Below are 14,417 nucleotides of genomic sequence, written 5' to 3'. Positions count from 1 at the left end.
GTTCACTTATTTTGCTGTCTCTTCTTTCATTCTAGTGTTCCATTTCATTACGTTGTATAACAGTCTAAATTCAAAGCAAGCATCTTATACATAAAGTACCACTTTTTTTTATATCTGTAACAATATAAAAGGAGATACCCATAGGAAATAGGTTTCACTATCACTATGATTAATATTTTTGAATTCTGAATCCATTATTACATATTTGTATAGATCAATGAAGCAAAGAAATCTGCTCAAGAAAATAAGAGGCAGAACAAGATTCTTGGTGATGAAGCACATAAATTGGAGGTAAAAATCCCTCCTTTTTCCTAGATTACACTCTAAAAACAGAAATAAAAGTAATGAATAAATATGACTAATTTCTATATGTTTTGTTTAAGAAAAACATCAAAATGCTTGGAAGCATTAATGACATGATTGAAAGTATATCTGCTGAACTGGCATCTGACAGAGATCGAAACAGGGAGAATCAGGACTTGGTGAGAGTTTTGCTACTAAGTTATTACCATAATTTGACTTTTGAGCCTTTTTGTTCGCTGGGTGAATTGAGCCCTGCATTCTTCCATGCTGTTCACTGCATTTCAAGTACTAATACCACAGTGCCTTTTTTAATTTAAGGACTTAGGAAGAATTTTTTTCTGTTTTTACAACCCTGAGTAATTTTTTTATATCATTCAGCACTCCCTCCCCTCCAAGAAACGTAGAACTGAGAAAGTGTAGGAGAGGGTACTAGAGATTTCTAGCCATGTTGGACAGTCCTGTCCCTCTTAGTACAGAGCAGAGAATTTTCAAAGTGAATCTCGTGACAATATTTACCTTTCACTAAGAAGAGCCGTTCATTTGAGCTGTTTGGCTTCAAGATTTTAGGCCTTCTTTGCTTTTGCCTTGTCCCCCAGTCAAGTATCCCATTGTCTTGAATGTAGGAAAGTCAGAGCGCCCAGGAAACATTTCTGACTTCAACTATTCTCTGAGTTCCTCATTTCTTTATGTGTTTGACTTTTCTCCTTGGCTCAAACCGGATCTACTGCTTTTAGTGATACAGGGGCTGATGTGGGGTATGTTTTGTTGGCATGTCTTCTTTTTAGCATGTCGCCCAGAGTTTCTATTGAAATCCAGTACATGTTTTATTTCTATCCTACATGCAAATATCAGAAAAGAAAAATCTACAGAAAACTTAAAAGTTGATATTTCAGTGAACACCTCAGGAATTTCAGAAGTAAACTACCTATATTTGCTGCAAGAATTTCATTGTAGACCTTAGCTTTGGTGAAGAACAAATGTGTCATGTCTTAGAATATTAAATTTATATGTTATTGAATTAGGGATTTTTCTTCTTGGGAACTAAGTCATTAGTGAGGATGTTTTGCTTTGGGTTTGAATCCCCCTGAATGAAATTCGTGTCAATGAACTGAAATTGAAGTCTGAAGAACAGCATGTACAGAAGGAAGATGCTCAGCTTAAGATCAAAAAGGAGCAAATAACAAAAAGTTACTCCCATAGATTATATAAATCAGAGAACTAAGTATCATTACTTCCTTTTTAATTTTCTTATTTTTAATTGAGATAAAATACACGTAAAATTTACCATCTAACCATTTTTAAGTCTACATTTTAGTAGTGTTAAGTACATTCACATTGTTGTACAATCATTACTTCTTGAATACCTTTTCTCAAATCTCTCTTAAAGTCAGGAGATGTGAGTGGAGAATTCAAGGATTCGAAGCAGACAGCCTCGAGGTCTAATAAACGTAATCTGGAAGGTATGTTGCTTGTTGGGAAGAAACCCCATATAGTAAAAATGAGTTTGCAGTGAGAAGGTAAAAAATGACTTCTTGCCTTCAGGATTCTCTCCTTTCTTCTCTCCCCATCATTACCAAGTATTTGGAACATGTGCACACACACAAAGAAAATGGTTTTATGCTTTACAGAAAGGAGAAAGAAACTAGAAGACAGCTGTGAGGCACTGAGATCTGTTAAAGAGACAAAGGAAGCCGAATTAGAAATGCTAAAGAAGAACACACGTATGGTTGATGAAATCTGTGGACAAAGAAAGTGGGTCACAGAACAGTAAGCTATTCATGTGTTGATTGTTACAAATACTGTTGTATTAGTGAATGTGTAGACCAATGTAGAGAATTATAATTTTTTTTAGAATATTTATCACCGTATTTTTGCCATATTCAGTCAGTACAGAATTGTTTCTCCTTTCTGCCTTGATTTTTGTAATCTGCATCTTCCTTTCCATTCTAACTGGTTGTCAGAGATTCTTATTTGTGATTACTTTAAGATTGGAGGGCGTACAGGTACCAGCTTTAATCACTTCATTATCTGGAACCCTCTGGGTTCATTTACATTGTACTCTAGGTTTCAATCCCATCATATTGTCCTGACCTGCCATATGTCTATCATTTCCTATTAAATTCTAGACATTGGGTAGAAAATATTTACAGAAAAATTGAGGCCTAGTCTGATGTCATCTTGCTGCAGAAAAGATGGGAGTTTACATCTGGCAGGTGATCAGGGACGCCAGCAGTACTGAATCCTATTAATACAATTAGCGACTGAGACCACTCACTGCAGGCTTAGTCCCTCCTAAGGCCAGTGTGTTTTCTGTCTGCCTTTGTTCTTAGTGTGTAAGTCTCCTGGGACCCAGCTAAGGCCCGCAGGATTTTCTGGGGTGACCTTCGCTGACTGACCATGAAGTCCAGTTGTTTGACTTCTGTGCCCAGGGATGTGTGCAAAGGCGGCTCAGCCTCTTTGCATCTCAGAAGTCTCCTCTGGGATTAGTTGATGAAGCTTGGGGAAAGTGGCCCCAAATGCCAGGCTGACCTTAATCCTGGGCTTCCTTCTTCTCCATCTTGGCCTCAGTTTCTTTACTGGCTTGTTAGCAATTTGGTGCATTCTATCATGAATTTCATATTTGGCCAATGTTTCCTATTCTTGTCAGGGGGAGATGAGGGACTTCAGACCCACTCAGCCATGTTCAAAGGCAAAACTTTTCTTATACTCCCTCAAGAGCCAGGTTTATGTTCTCCCTGCCCAGGGCTGGGGTAGGGTTGCTCTGTCCTCACTGGCATCTTGTTTGCATTACACTATGAGATGTTTTAGGGTGGGGATAGTGCCCTACTTCTCTCTATATCCCCATCACCTTACAACGCACCCACTATGTTCCAGCCAGTCCAGAAAGCATTTGCTGAAAGATTGGCTGGGTGGCCAGAAACAAATGCATGAACTTTCTCTCTTTAGTGTTTTTGTCCCTGTTTCCTAGAGCTCTTTTAATTTTGTGTGTGATGCATAGCAAATCCAATGTCAAGTTGAGAATCTTTTAAATCAGAACCTTGAACAAAGTAGTTTGAAGACAACACAACAAATCTGCCTTAAGCCTTTGCCCTTTGCGGCCTCCACTGTCAATGAAATCAAGGTACTTGTTAATGAAATCAATCTACTTGTTAACGTATATTGATATTCTCACTTTGAAGGTTTTCCACTTTGAGGAGACAACACCCTGACTATGGGGCAATTCAGATCATTTTTCATTCAGCCTAGTTTCCATTCTCATCAACTAGGATCTTTGAAGTTGGTGGCAGGAGTTCCACTCTTGAACTGTAGAAGTGTCCAGTAGTTAATTGTCTGATGTTATGATGCCACATCCAGGAAGGATCTATGGCTGTGTCATGGCCTCAGGTCTCTCCCTGGGAGAAATCAGACAAGTCATGAACCCCTGCTTCATCCTAATGTGCTTACTTGTAATGAGCTGGTCAGGCCTGGTTTCCACACTGAAAGAAAATGAGCTTATGCTGTCCCAGTCACAAGAGCCTGAGCCTGGGAGGGCACATGGTGCGTCTCATATGTGCTTTTTATATTTGTTTAGTTCATTTACTAATGACTAGGAACACAGAGCTGTGAAGAGAAGCTCAGAATTGCCAAAGACTTGCCAGCAGGAGGGAGTTTGATTTTTCTTTGTGCTCTAATGGGGGGCTTAAATTCTTTCCTCTGATTATATTTGTCCATCTATGCATTTGTGGGATAGGATGGGAGGGGACATTTGAATCTTGCCCTTTGGATTTCTTGGAGGGAAGAAAGGCTACTGGATAATGCATATGTCTTTCCCCTCTTAGGAAGCTGAGAATGAAAGACCGTGAGCGGGTGGAAAAGGAGCAGCAGCTCTCAGCGGCAGAGAAGAGACTGAAACTGGCTGAGGAAGAAACGCAGAACTACAGGTGAGTTCAGCTCCTGAATACCAGCAGCTCGTAAAACCTTTGTTAGATTTTTTTTTTAACTTTTGTACGATGTTTAGACCAATTTATACACAAATATAAACAAATGTTCAGAAGACATTTATATAGAGATTTCACACAAGAAAGAAAAATGTTAAGTTTTACAAATGTGAAGTTAAAATATTAACTTAAAACAAGTAGGAGCCGGCCCAGTGGCGCGGCAGTTGAGTGCGCGCGCTCTGCTTCGGCGGCCCGGGGTTCACAGGTTCGGATCCCAGGCGTGCATCGATGCACCGCTTGTCAGGCCGTGCTGTGGCAGTGTCCCACAGAAGGAGAGGGAGATGGGCATGGGTGTTAGCCCAGGGCCAATCTTCCTCAGCAAAAAACAGGAGAATTGGCATCGGATGTTAGCTAGGGGTGATCTTCCTTACAAAAAAAATAAATAAATAAAGTTGCTAAAAATTTCCTGATCCTCAATGTTCCAGACTATGTGGAAATGTGGTTCACAAAAATGTTCCTGGAGGAGGTAAAAACTGCTGTAAATCTTAGGGAAGCAGTTTGGTGTCGGATGAATCACATCAGTAGATACGAGCATGCCATTTTAGAGACCCAGTGTTGTAGCCCTGAGAATATGATCAGGGTGTAAGGAAAAGAAGAATCGAGCTATATGATGAAAGACACTCATTGCAGGATAAATTAGGGAGATATTGAGAATGGGTAAGGGAATTATATCAACTCAGAAGCTGGCGGGCATTCGATAATAAGGAAACAATGTAGCAATAGCTTTGATCCTACTGTACTTTTATAATCATGTGAAGTGTGTCTTATAGGATTGGATAATGTGTATAAGGGTACAGTTCAGACAATGGAAACATGGGAAGACTATTTAAAATCATCCTCAATATTGTGCTTTATCTGATGAAAGCAACTGTCACTCACAGGCACCAAATTGATCAAATGCGACAACAAGTGCAGCAAGCGGAGTTCACCTTCAGACACCAGGTAACCTGCGTTCTGCCCACAGTCCCGCCTCCTTCAGCACCCAATGCAGAGGGTCACAGCGGCCCTGGAAGCCCTCAGCATAGGGGTTATGACGTGTTGGCTTTTTCAGATGGCTGTGTATGAGAAGAATGCCCACGACAACTGGGTAAGTTTTGCTTTCTTTCCTTCCCTTTGCGCACAGTCTGCCACAACTGAAGGTGGATGTGTTTTTCTCCCACAGATCAAGGCTCGGATTTGGGAGAGGGAGATAGCAGAGCAGAGCAGGGAAGCCGCCCACTTGAAACACAGGTATGGGATTTTGACGTACATTTTTTACGGGTGTTTTTGAGGTATTAATGCTAAGCTGTTTAGTGCCTAGTAAAGGACTTGGTGTTGTAATTCTTATTGAAGTCCATTCCTTTTCCTACGTTCAAGATTGGAGATAATGTCCAAAAAGAGGCTGCCTGAGGGATACAGGCTGCACAAACCAACGTCGGGAAGACCTGGGATGCAGAACCCTCCACAGAGAGGTAGGGAGCACATTGTGAAGTGCAGCCACTTAATTTCTGCTGCAAAACCACTCCATGTCCTACCTGTTCCTGTGGGGGATCACCGTGTTGCCTGGAACCAATCCCAAGCACGACCTAAAGACAACAGGTTATCTCGAGGGGTGACAGGAAGATGTTTTCCTCAGGTGCCCCAGCCAGACTGGCTTTCTGGGCCTGCGCCCTGTGCCTGGTGGAGCTCATGCCCCGCCACTGACTGTGGACCCTCTCTGCCCCCAACACCCGCCTCGGGTGCTCTTGGATTGCTCTCAACTGGAGAGACGTGCCTGGGGGAAGTGGGTGCATGCTTCCTTCCCAACTTGAGTCAATGCTGAAGACTTGATTTTTCTTTTAGTTGAGAAAAAGGCATTTATTTACTATTTTGGAGGTTCCCTTATTCTTCCTGTTTAACTTTTGCTTGTGGACTTTAGTATTCCATTCATAAATTAAATTTCTATGTAATTTTACTCCTGACATTATCAGTGTAACGCTACAGCTTTGCTGTCAAATCCCCATATCTTCCATTTTCTCATTACTATAATATTAGTCTAAGTCCATTTCTGTTCATAAATATTTATATAATGTCTGGTCACATGTGGAAGGCAGCTTATGTGTAGAGTGAGAGATTGAAAAGTCCACCTGCGGCCTGAAGAAAAGGACCTGTGCTGTTCATGTTGAGGGGTTGTTGCTATTATCCCATCCGAGGTGATCCTCATTTTAATTTAACTCTATGATGAAATGGTGCTTTCCCCTGATGTGTATTGGGAAACCCCTATTTCAGTGTTGATTTCCAGCTAGTTGAGCCCGGACCTGACCACAGGTGGTTGATGAGTTATGAAAACCCCTGAACCAGGGCCCTGTGGTATCTTCCTCAAGGGTCAGGTGATGGGTCTCCCCTTCTCCTCGGGGGTCACCTGAGGTGTGTGGGGAGCCCTCTGCCATTGGTAAGGGCTCAGAAGTGGGAAAGAATGTCAGATGGTGGAGGAAGGCACGGAGGGTTTGTTTTCCTTCCTCACAGTCTATGCAAGTCCGACTAAACCCCCATCCCTCCTCTCTGGCCTCTTTCAGATCCGGGACCTGGTGCTGCGGCTGTGAGGAGCAGCAGCTCCGGGGGCAAGGTAAGTGCTGTGGTCATTTTCAGTCGTAACTGTTTCTGGAAACGTTGACGTGTGTGTGCAGCAGGCTCTCCTGGCCTCATGTCCGGTTTGTGTGTTCCCTGGCACATGTGCTGTGTCATTTCCTTCTCCGAAAGCACAGTCTTCCCCAGGAGCCTTCGGGCTTCTCCACACTCAGCTCTCATCTTTGGTGGCACCTCCAGAAGCCTTCAGTGCGTCTGGGCTGAGGACTGCAGGGCTCTCACGGTGTGTTTCTGGAAGTAACACTTGGAGGGTTACACTTAAGTCCACACTGAAGTCTCCTGGCACAGCCGACTACTTCCCGAACTCCTTGACGTAGGATTGTTGTTGTTGTTGTTCCTTTGCTCCATTCCTGGTTTGGGTTTGGTGAGGAGCCTATTGGGAATGTCTGCCGTCACCCTCACGGGAGAGGAACGTGAGAGGCCATCCCTCCAACTTCATGTTGGGTGCTTCGTGTGATGTCGAATGTTCTTTGTTCGGATCCAGCCGATCCAGCCGATGTCGCAGTTCCTCAGAGTCCCCTCTCTGTGGGTCAGTGTACTCTCCAGGATCCCTCCAGTGGTAGCCTAGGTCAGAATAGTCTGAGTGATCAGAGATGGCCTATTTGCAGTAGGAAATGGGCACGGACACCGAAGGAGTGAAGAGTGAGCTTCAGGACTGCGCTGCAGGACCCATTGCCCCCAGAGGCCTTCACTTGCCTTGAGGTGAAGGCAGTCCTGTGGTGTCCTGTGGCGCCGTTAGAGTGGGGCCCTTCCCTCATCCCCCCCGTCACAGGGTTTTACCACTGGAATCAAAACACGTCTGTGTTCATTCTGTCCTTTAGAATCCCCTCCTCACGTTTCCGTTGGACACAATTAGTCCGTGTCTCGCGGTGGGCTTAGAAATCTGCCTTCCCTGTGGGTGACGATAGATAGAGCTGAGCCTAACCGAGTCCTGTCGGTCACACCGTTCCCCTCAGAAAACGCAGGCCCCCGGGGGTGCCCAGCGCCCCAGAGGTCCTGGTGCCCGTGGGCAGACCCCGAGCGGAGGAGAAGACCCCTTTGTCGGGGAGGGAAGCTGAGGCGGGGGACGGGCAGGGCAGGGGCCTGCAGGCAGTGCTTTTCCCCAGGAGCAGCTCGGCTTCCAGAGGTGGGGAGCGGGCTTTTCCATCCCTCTCGGGCGCTCTCTTCTGAATAGAGAGCCAACAAGCTTCTGTGGTGCTGGGGGTGGTGAGGAGGGTGGAGGCCGGTCCTGGACCGAGATGCCGGTCTGCCTGGAGTCGGCTCCTTTCTCAGTCTGGTGTTGCCTCCTCCGGTCCTCTAGGACAGGACCCCTTGCTCTTGTGCTTTCACCGACACGGGCGGTGACGTGTGGTGACAGTGGTTCATCCCCGTGGTGTTTGTTCCTCCCCAAGCTGGGCCGGCCCCCGTGGGAGGGGTAGAGCGGTCTGGCACGGATGCTGCTCTCCTGGCACCTGGGGGCGGGGAGGGTGCCAAGTGCTTCCCCAGGTTCACTGGGTTTCAGCTTTGGTTGGTGCTGGCGCTTGTGTCTGCCACATCCACCTGACTTTAAACTTCTGTTCCACAGGTCAGTGTTGAGGCAAGAGGGCCTCCTTCTTTTGCAGCACCACCCTGCACAACCAACCCTGTGGGCTCTGGGCCACATCTGTCTCCTCCATCCTGGAGGCCTCTAGGCCCTCACCCGATGCCTCCACGTGTCCCACTCGGTAAGATGGTCTGAAGAATATGAGTTGACTGCAAAGCATATTCATCTCTTTTCATATGGAGTTTTTGGAGGAAAGGTAGAGATGGTACTGAGGGCTTGGCAATGCAAGGGTAAACCTGGCTGAGGACCTTGTAACGTTCCTCAAGTTTCTCAGGACATACATACAATGGGCCGTGAATTGCCCCATCCTGAACTGGGCAGCAGGTGTCTCATAGAGAAGGAAAGAGGCTGTCTACAGAAAGGCAGAAAGAGCAGTTCTGCAGATGCACATTGTACACAGACCATGTGCCGGGCTCTGTGGGGGATGATACGCACCCCTAATCTCAGGGGGTTAAGTTGTCCTATAGCAGAGGGAGATTTCCATTAAAGATCCTGTGATCACGTAATGGAAGCAGCAGTGAAGGGCCCCAGAGAACAAAAGAGGGCGACGTGAATCTCACCAGAGTGAAGCGGGAGGTTGTGAAGAGAAGGAAGAGTTGAGGAGGTGCCCAGCGCGGGTGGGTTGGGTTCCTTAGATGGAGCTGAAAGGCCATTCCCAGCTGGGCAGGCAGCTTGAGCAGGGAGTGTGAAGGCAGTTCGAGGTCCACGCAGTGTGGGCAATGCAATTATCCTCATCAAAATGTCACTGTTGCCCTAAAGCCCTTAGTTCATAATTGAAATCAAGATTCTTGTTTCCCTTGGATTTCTGAAAGTTCTGGATCTGTATGACAGAAAAATTTCTGGAGGTTTAGAAATGTAACTTGCTCTTTGAGGATCCTTTGTCTGCCTGAGTTTATTGTGCCCCAGTGAAACTAAACGTGAAGACAGGGTCTAGATCAGCCGAGCAGAGGCCTTGGCCTTCAGCACGAGTCAGACTCTTCCTGGGATATTCAAGGTTGATCAGGAGCCACTCCTGCTGGACCCCTGTCACCACATCCCTGCATCCTCTAGTCACCACCCCTGACTGTCAGCTTTGCATCTCCCCAGACTTACCACACAGTATCCCGATTCTTTGCCTGTGTACCTGCTGTCTCAGCCCCTAATACCAACTCTCAGTGGGGTGTACTCAGAGCCTCAGCCCCATTGTGTGTGTGAGGGGGTGATACTGGTTTCTGAGGTCGTTGTGAGGAAGACGAGATTAAGTACATAATGAAAGTGTCTGCAAAATGCCTGGGACATGTTGGCACTCACAACTGTCACTGTTTAAATGAAAATATCTCCACACAGAAGATTATCAAAAGATAGTCATTGAAGTACATTCCATTAAATTAAGGGTGTAAGAGCTCAGGCCCAGAGATTCACAATCCCTGTTTCAAAAGATAAGGAAAAGACCCTCCTTTTTTCTATTGAAATTCGGATCCCACCAGTTAAAGATGGAAAAGATAATTTTGAGAATGTGTGAGTTCAGAGATCTATATCTGAGACCTAAAGACAATTATTTTCCATTCACTATAAACACACATATGCAGCCACACGCTAAAGTGTTCATCAGAAGCCATAGATACGTTATAGAAGACAAATGTAGATAGGAAGAATAGCCTATCATTGAAATAACCCCAAATCTCTTTGCTTTACAGGACACTCATTTTGAAGGAGGACACTGAGTCGTGATAAACAGGCTGTGGCAAATTGTTATGGTTTTCCCTGTCCAATCCTGCCCCCTCCACTTTTATCTTTCCTGTTGTCACCCCTAATACACTCTTTACAGTTCTAACTCAGTATCAGTGTCTGCTTTTTGGAGGACCATCCAACTCACCCCAGGGAGTGTACACAGTGTGATCCTTGTATACAGTTCAAAAACAGGCAGAAACCACGGGGATGGGGCAGAAGCAAGGTTATTCCTTGGGGGTACTCTTGACTGCAAGGGGCCTGAGAGATCCTTCGGGTGCTGGGCACATCCTACATCTAGATCTGGCCATGGTTATGTTTATTCAGTCAGTAAATACTCACTGAGCACATGGTGCCTGCCAGTCCCAGGGGTGTCTGGTGATCAGAGAGACAGCTCTCTTTCCCCAGGAAGTGGCCAATTTCTGATGGTGGCGAATAGATAAGGGGCCAGGAGTGGCTCCAGGAGAACAGTGAGGAGGCTCTGCAGTAATCCAGGTTTTGCGCCCTTCACTCAACTTGCCAGCAGGCCCCCAATAGCACCAAGTCCAGGCAGTCTTTGCTGGGGGCTGATGGCAGCGGAGTTTTTTGGTAAGTCCCATGAGCTCCCATAATCCTCCCACAGGTTCCTTATTGAAGGATGGGCAAGGCAGAGGTCAGTGGCATGGGACCCCCCCCCGCCCCCCCACACACACCAAGGAGAAGGTGCTGGGGTGGAAATATCTGGCTCCATCCAGGTCCCCCAATCCAATCCATTCTGCCCTGGCAGCTCCTGGAGCCTGAAGGGCCCTCCCTCCTGCCAAGTGGCGGGAAGCAGCCAGCCCGCCAGCAGCTCTGGGAACACCAAGCTGAAACCGGTAAAGAGTTAGCTATTGATGATTAGGTAGCTAGCAACTAAGGTGTTTTTCTTTTTCTGCAGTTACTAATTATAGCGTTTAGTCGTTCACCTACCCATTGTTAACTGTGCTGCTTAGGCAATATACTGACTCCCACTAGGTTCCTATAGATAACATCTCCCTCATGCCTGGGTCACCACGGTAATGGATGTTTGAGCTGTTTTTCAGGAATTAGGAGCCCCTTGTCCAGTTCAGACCAGTTGAGACCACCAACCATCAACTGGGCCTGTACACATGCCTGATAAGTGACCTTTTGACATCAAGACGCTAAAGACTCCACCCTCAGATCATGCTAATGCCACCATTTTGTGAACATGTGTCCTATGAAGAGGCGTGAAGTGTGACTACACTTGCACAGATCATCAATTACCTCACCTCTCCTTACCTCCAATCATCTATCTATCTACCCCCCTATCCTATAAATATCCTTGAGGCCCTGTTTTTGAGGAGGCAGATCTGAGACTAGTTCTCCTGCTTCGTCACTTGGCTGCCTTGTGATTAAAACACTCTCTGCTGCAATCTTGTCATCTCAGTGATTGGCTTTCAGGGCAATGGGCAAAAATGAACCTGGTTTGGTAACGGCACAATCATCACAATGAATTGCTGTTATGAAGGAGTGAAAGGAGCAGGGAAGCGGGTACTGCAGCTCTCAAGAACGAGCCGGGACTTCTGGGGAGAGGAGATGACTGGAGACTGGCAGCCAGCCTGTTAGAATCCACTGTGGGCTGTTGGCGCCTGCTAGGCTAGTCTGGCTGTCCCTAGTGCTGCACACACCTTGGGCTCCAGCACCCCTAAACTCAAGGAGGCCCTGGCTTCTTTGGACCCTGTGTGCCCTGGCACAGACTCTAAAGCTCCTGCTTTTCTTTCTGTTTGTTGCCCATCTTTGCCACTAGAAATGCAGCCCAGCTCTGAAGTGCAGCCTGACTAGTTGGGACTGCCAATCCCTACCCAGTGACCCCACACCTTCCCCAGGGATCAGACTCAGGCCCTCAGCCTCCAAACCTTGGGCTGGACCTTCTTCTCAAGGGACTGTCAGATGAGGAGCCTCCTGGCCTATTCAGCGGGAGTATAAATTCTTTCTAACAATATTCAGGGTGATTCCATACACATTTACTTTTTTCTCCTTGAAGAGAAAGAAGCAGGCATCCTCAGAGACTGGCATGTGCCTCTGACACCCTTTTTCTTATAACAACCCACTGAGGCCCCTGCACTCACATAGGAGCAACCCGTACATACACATTCACACAACACTTCCACACTTCGGAAACAAACACAGCTTTACACAGCCTCCAAACAAACATATAACACTTCCACACCCCTGAAACCTAAAACTACACCCTCCACAAATACCAGTGCCAATAAACACCTGGAAGAGACACAGATCTCTCAACCCCTGCCCACATGCACACGTACACAAACCCTGAACACATACTCTCCACTCTGCTCTTCTATCATTACAAACAAGCACTCTCCCATCTCTTAGCTCCAGCACCTCCTCCAGGCCCCTCAGAGAACCTTTTGAAATTTGCTGGAAAAATTGGGATTCTGATGTAGGTGACTGTTAAATAGTTAGGCAAGTTTACCATGCATCTCCCACTACCACTCCCTCACTACGTCATAGCCACACACACACACACCTTACAATGACCATACACCCTGTAACCACATGCAAATACAACACACACACAGATTTTCCAAATGCCCATATACCTTGTGACTACACATAAACACTGATACAAAACACCTACTCTGACCACATATGTACATCCTGACCACACATTCTCAGGTCTTACAATATTAATCCACCTTCTTACCACACACAAACATTGACCACACTTATGTATTTATTTCACATTCATCCAGATCTCACACAACAATAAACTCTCAAACCATAACAAACATCAGTACACACATACACACACACACACAAATGAATGACTGTATAGCTTCTGATGATAAACTCTAAAAACATGTGCACACACAACCTAGCAACATACCCACCACACACACAGATCACACGATAACTGAATACACTCCCTGAATACACACACAGTCACACTAGGAGACCCCTGACTATGTGTGTGTGGACTTTGATCAGGGGACATCTAATACCTCAGCCTCTACACAGATACGCAGGATGAGAGTGGGAGGCATGTGTCAGAGGGACAAAATGCGAGGTGTGTTAGGTTGCACTTAGATAAAGTGCATCAGAGTCTTGGAGAGCTGGTTGCTACCAGGACATATGAAACAAGAGAGGAGAGGCAAAGAGGATCTAAAACATAAGAGATGTCTGTTATAAACCTGTCTCCAAAAAGAGATTAGAGATATTCTAACTAGTCTCTGAGGAGAATGCGTCAAGGATTTAATGTGATTCATTTTAATGTGATGATGGAGAAGTGTTCCTGAAAGACAGTCAATATTTCTGGTAAAATTCCTAAATGCTTCTCTTTATAAAAATAATATACATCTATTTTTTGGATTAAAACAACAGGGTAAAATCATTCCAGTTTTATCTGTGACAGAGTATCTTGTATTAGACAAACTGTCCAAAAACAAACAGCTGTAAAAGCTGAAAAAATACATAAAACCAGAGTGAAGGCAGGGGAGAAAAACCAGCCCAAACAGGACTTGAAGGGCTGCCCTCTCTGAGAAAAGAGATGCACAACAATGTGAGCCCCATGTAACACTGTCCTCTCCCCTGTGGCATTTGCCTGTTCTCTAGGTGGGAGAATCAATTTCGAGCAGAAATGGCAGTTGTGCTGGGCTGAGGGGAAACAGGTTGGTGTTTGATCCTAGCAAAGTGGGTGGAACTTCTGCTCCAGGTGGGGTGTAGGCAGGAGGGGTATGGCAACAAGCAGAAAAAAGGAAACATTACCAAATTTACATGTTTTAGAACATGAGAGGGCTATGGAAGAAAGTAAAGAGGACCAGATGGACTACAGTGTCAGAGGAAGAAGAGCCATTGCTCTGTGAATGAGGTCACAGGCCTTCTCATACCTGGGGAATGTTCTTTATACATGGAGGATCAGGCTTTGTCTAGGCAGAAGGATCCCTCCAGAAGACAAGGAAACGGGCAGGGATTTTGATGTGGGCTGGAGGGATGGGGTGGAATCTAGAAGAGCCCCTAACACATTAGGGGATTCCCCTCAGGACATTAGCTCTGGCCCTGGGACAGCAGGTGAGACTGGAGATCAGGGTGAAAAGGCTATGTAAACCACCTGCAGTCCCAGAGAGCATAGGAGACAAATCTAACTACAGGGAGAGGCTCTAATAAACACAGTAAACATGTGAGCACTGGAAACCAGTGGTGGCTGACTCTAAAATGAGCTGAAACTCACCCCAATGTGGCTC

At 45.9% G+C, this 14,417-nt stretch overlaps 1 protein-coding gene across 1 annotated transcript in view; it reads left to right on the top strand.

The window, feature by feature from the left end:
- LOC101398919 (transport and Golgi organization protein 1 homolog) overlaps positions 1-10,267 on the top strand; it is a 35,674-nt gene extending 25,407 nt beyond the window's left edge. The window contains exons 6-17 of the mRNA XM_087449225.1: positions 214-291; positions 384-482; positions 1,691-1,763; positions 1,932-2,070; positions 4,122-4,223; positions 5,162-5,222; positions 5,332-5,367; positions 5,443-5,510; positions 5,637-5,731; positions 6,815-6,864; positions 8,449-8,587; positions 10,143-10,267. Of these exons, the coding sequence (XP_087305351.1) occupies positions 214-291; positions 384-482; positions 1,691-1,763; positions 1,932-2,070; positions 4,122-4,223; positions 5,162-5,222; positions 5,332-5,367; positions 5,443-5,510; positions 5,637-5,731; positions 6,815-6,864; positions 8,449-8,587; positions 10,143-10,156 (954 nt within the window). The 3' untranslated portion in view covers positions 10,157-10,267. The remainder of the gene's footprint in view (positions 1-213; positions 292-383; positions 483-1,690; positions 1,764-1,931; positions 2,071-4,121; positions 4,224-5,161; positions 5,223-5,331; positions 5,368-5,442; positions 5,511-5,636; positions 5,732-6,814; positions 6,865-8,448; positions 8,588-10,142) is intronic.
- Positions 10,268-14,417: the final 4,150 nt, after the last annotated feature.

This window comes from Ceratotherium simum, chromosome 26, assembly GCF_057802395.1.
Source record: "Ceratotherium simum simum isolate JZ-2026a chromosome 26, ASM5780239v1, whole genome shotgun sequence".
NCBI lineage: Eukaryota > Metazoa > Chordata > Mammalia > Perissodactyla > Rhinocerotidae > Ceratotherium > Ceratotherium simum.
The sequence above is the reverse complement of the archived record's forward strand: the minus strand, read 5'-3'. Positions and strand labels throughout refer to the sequence as shown.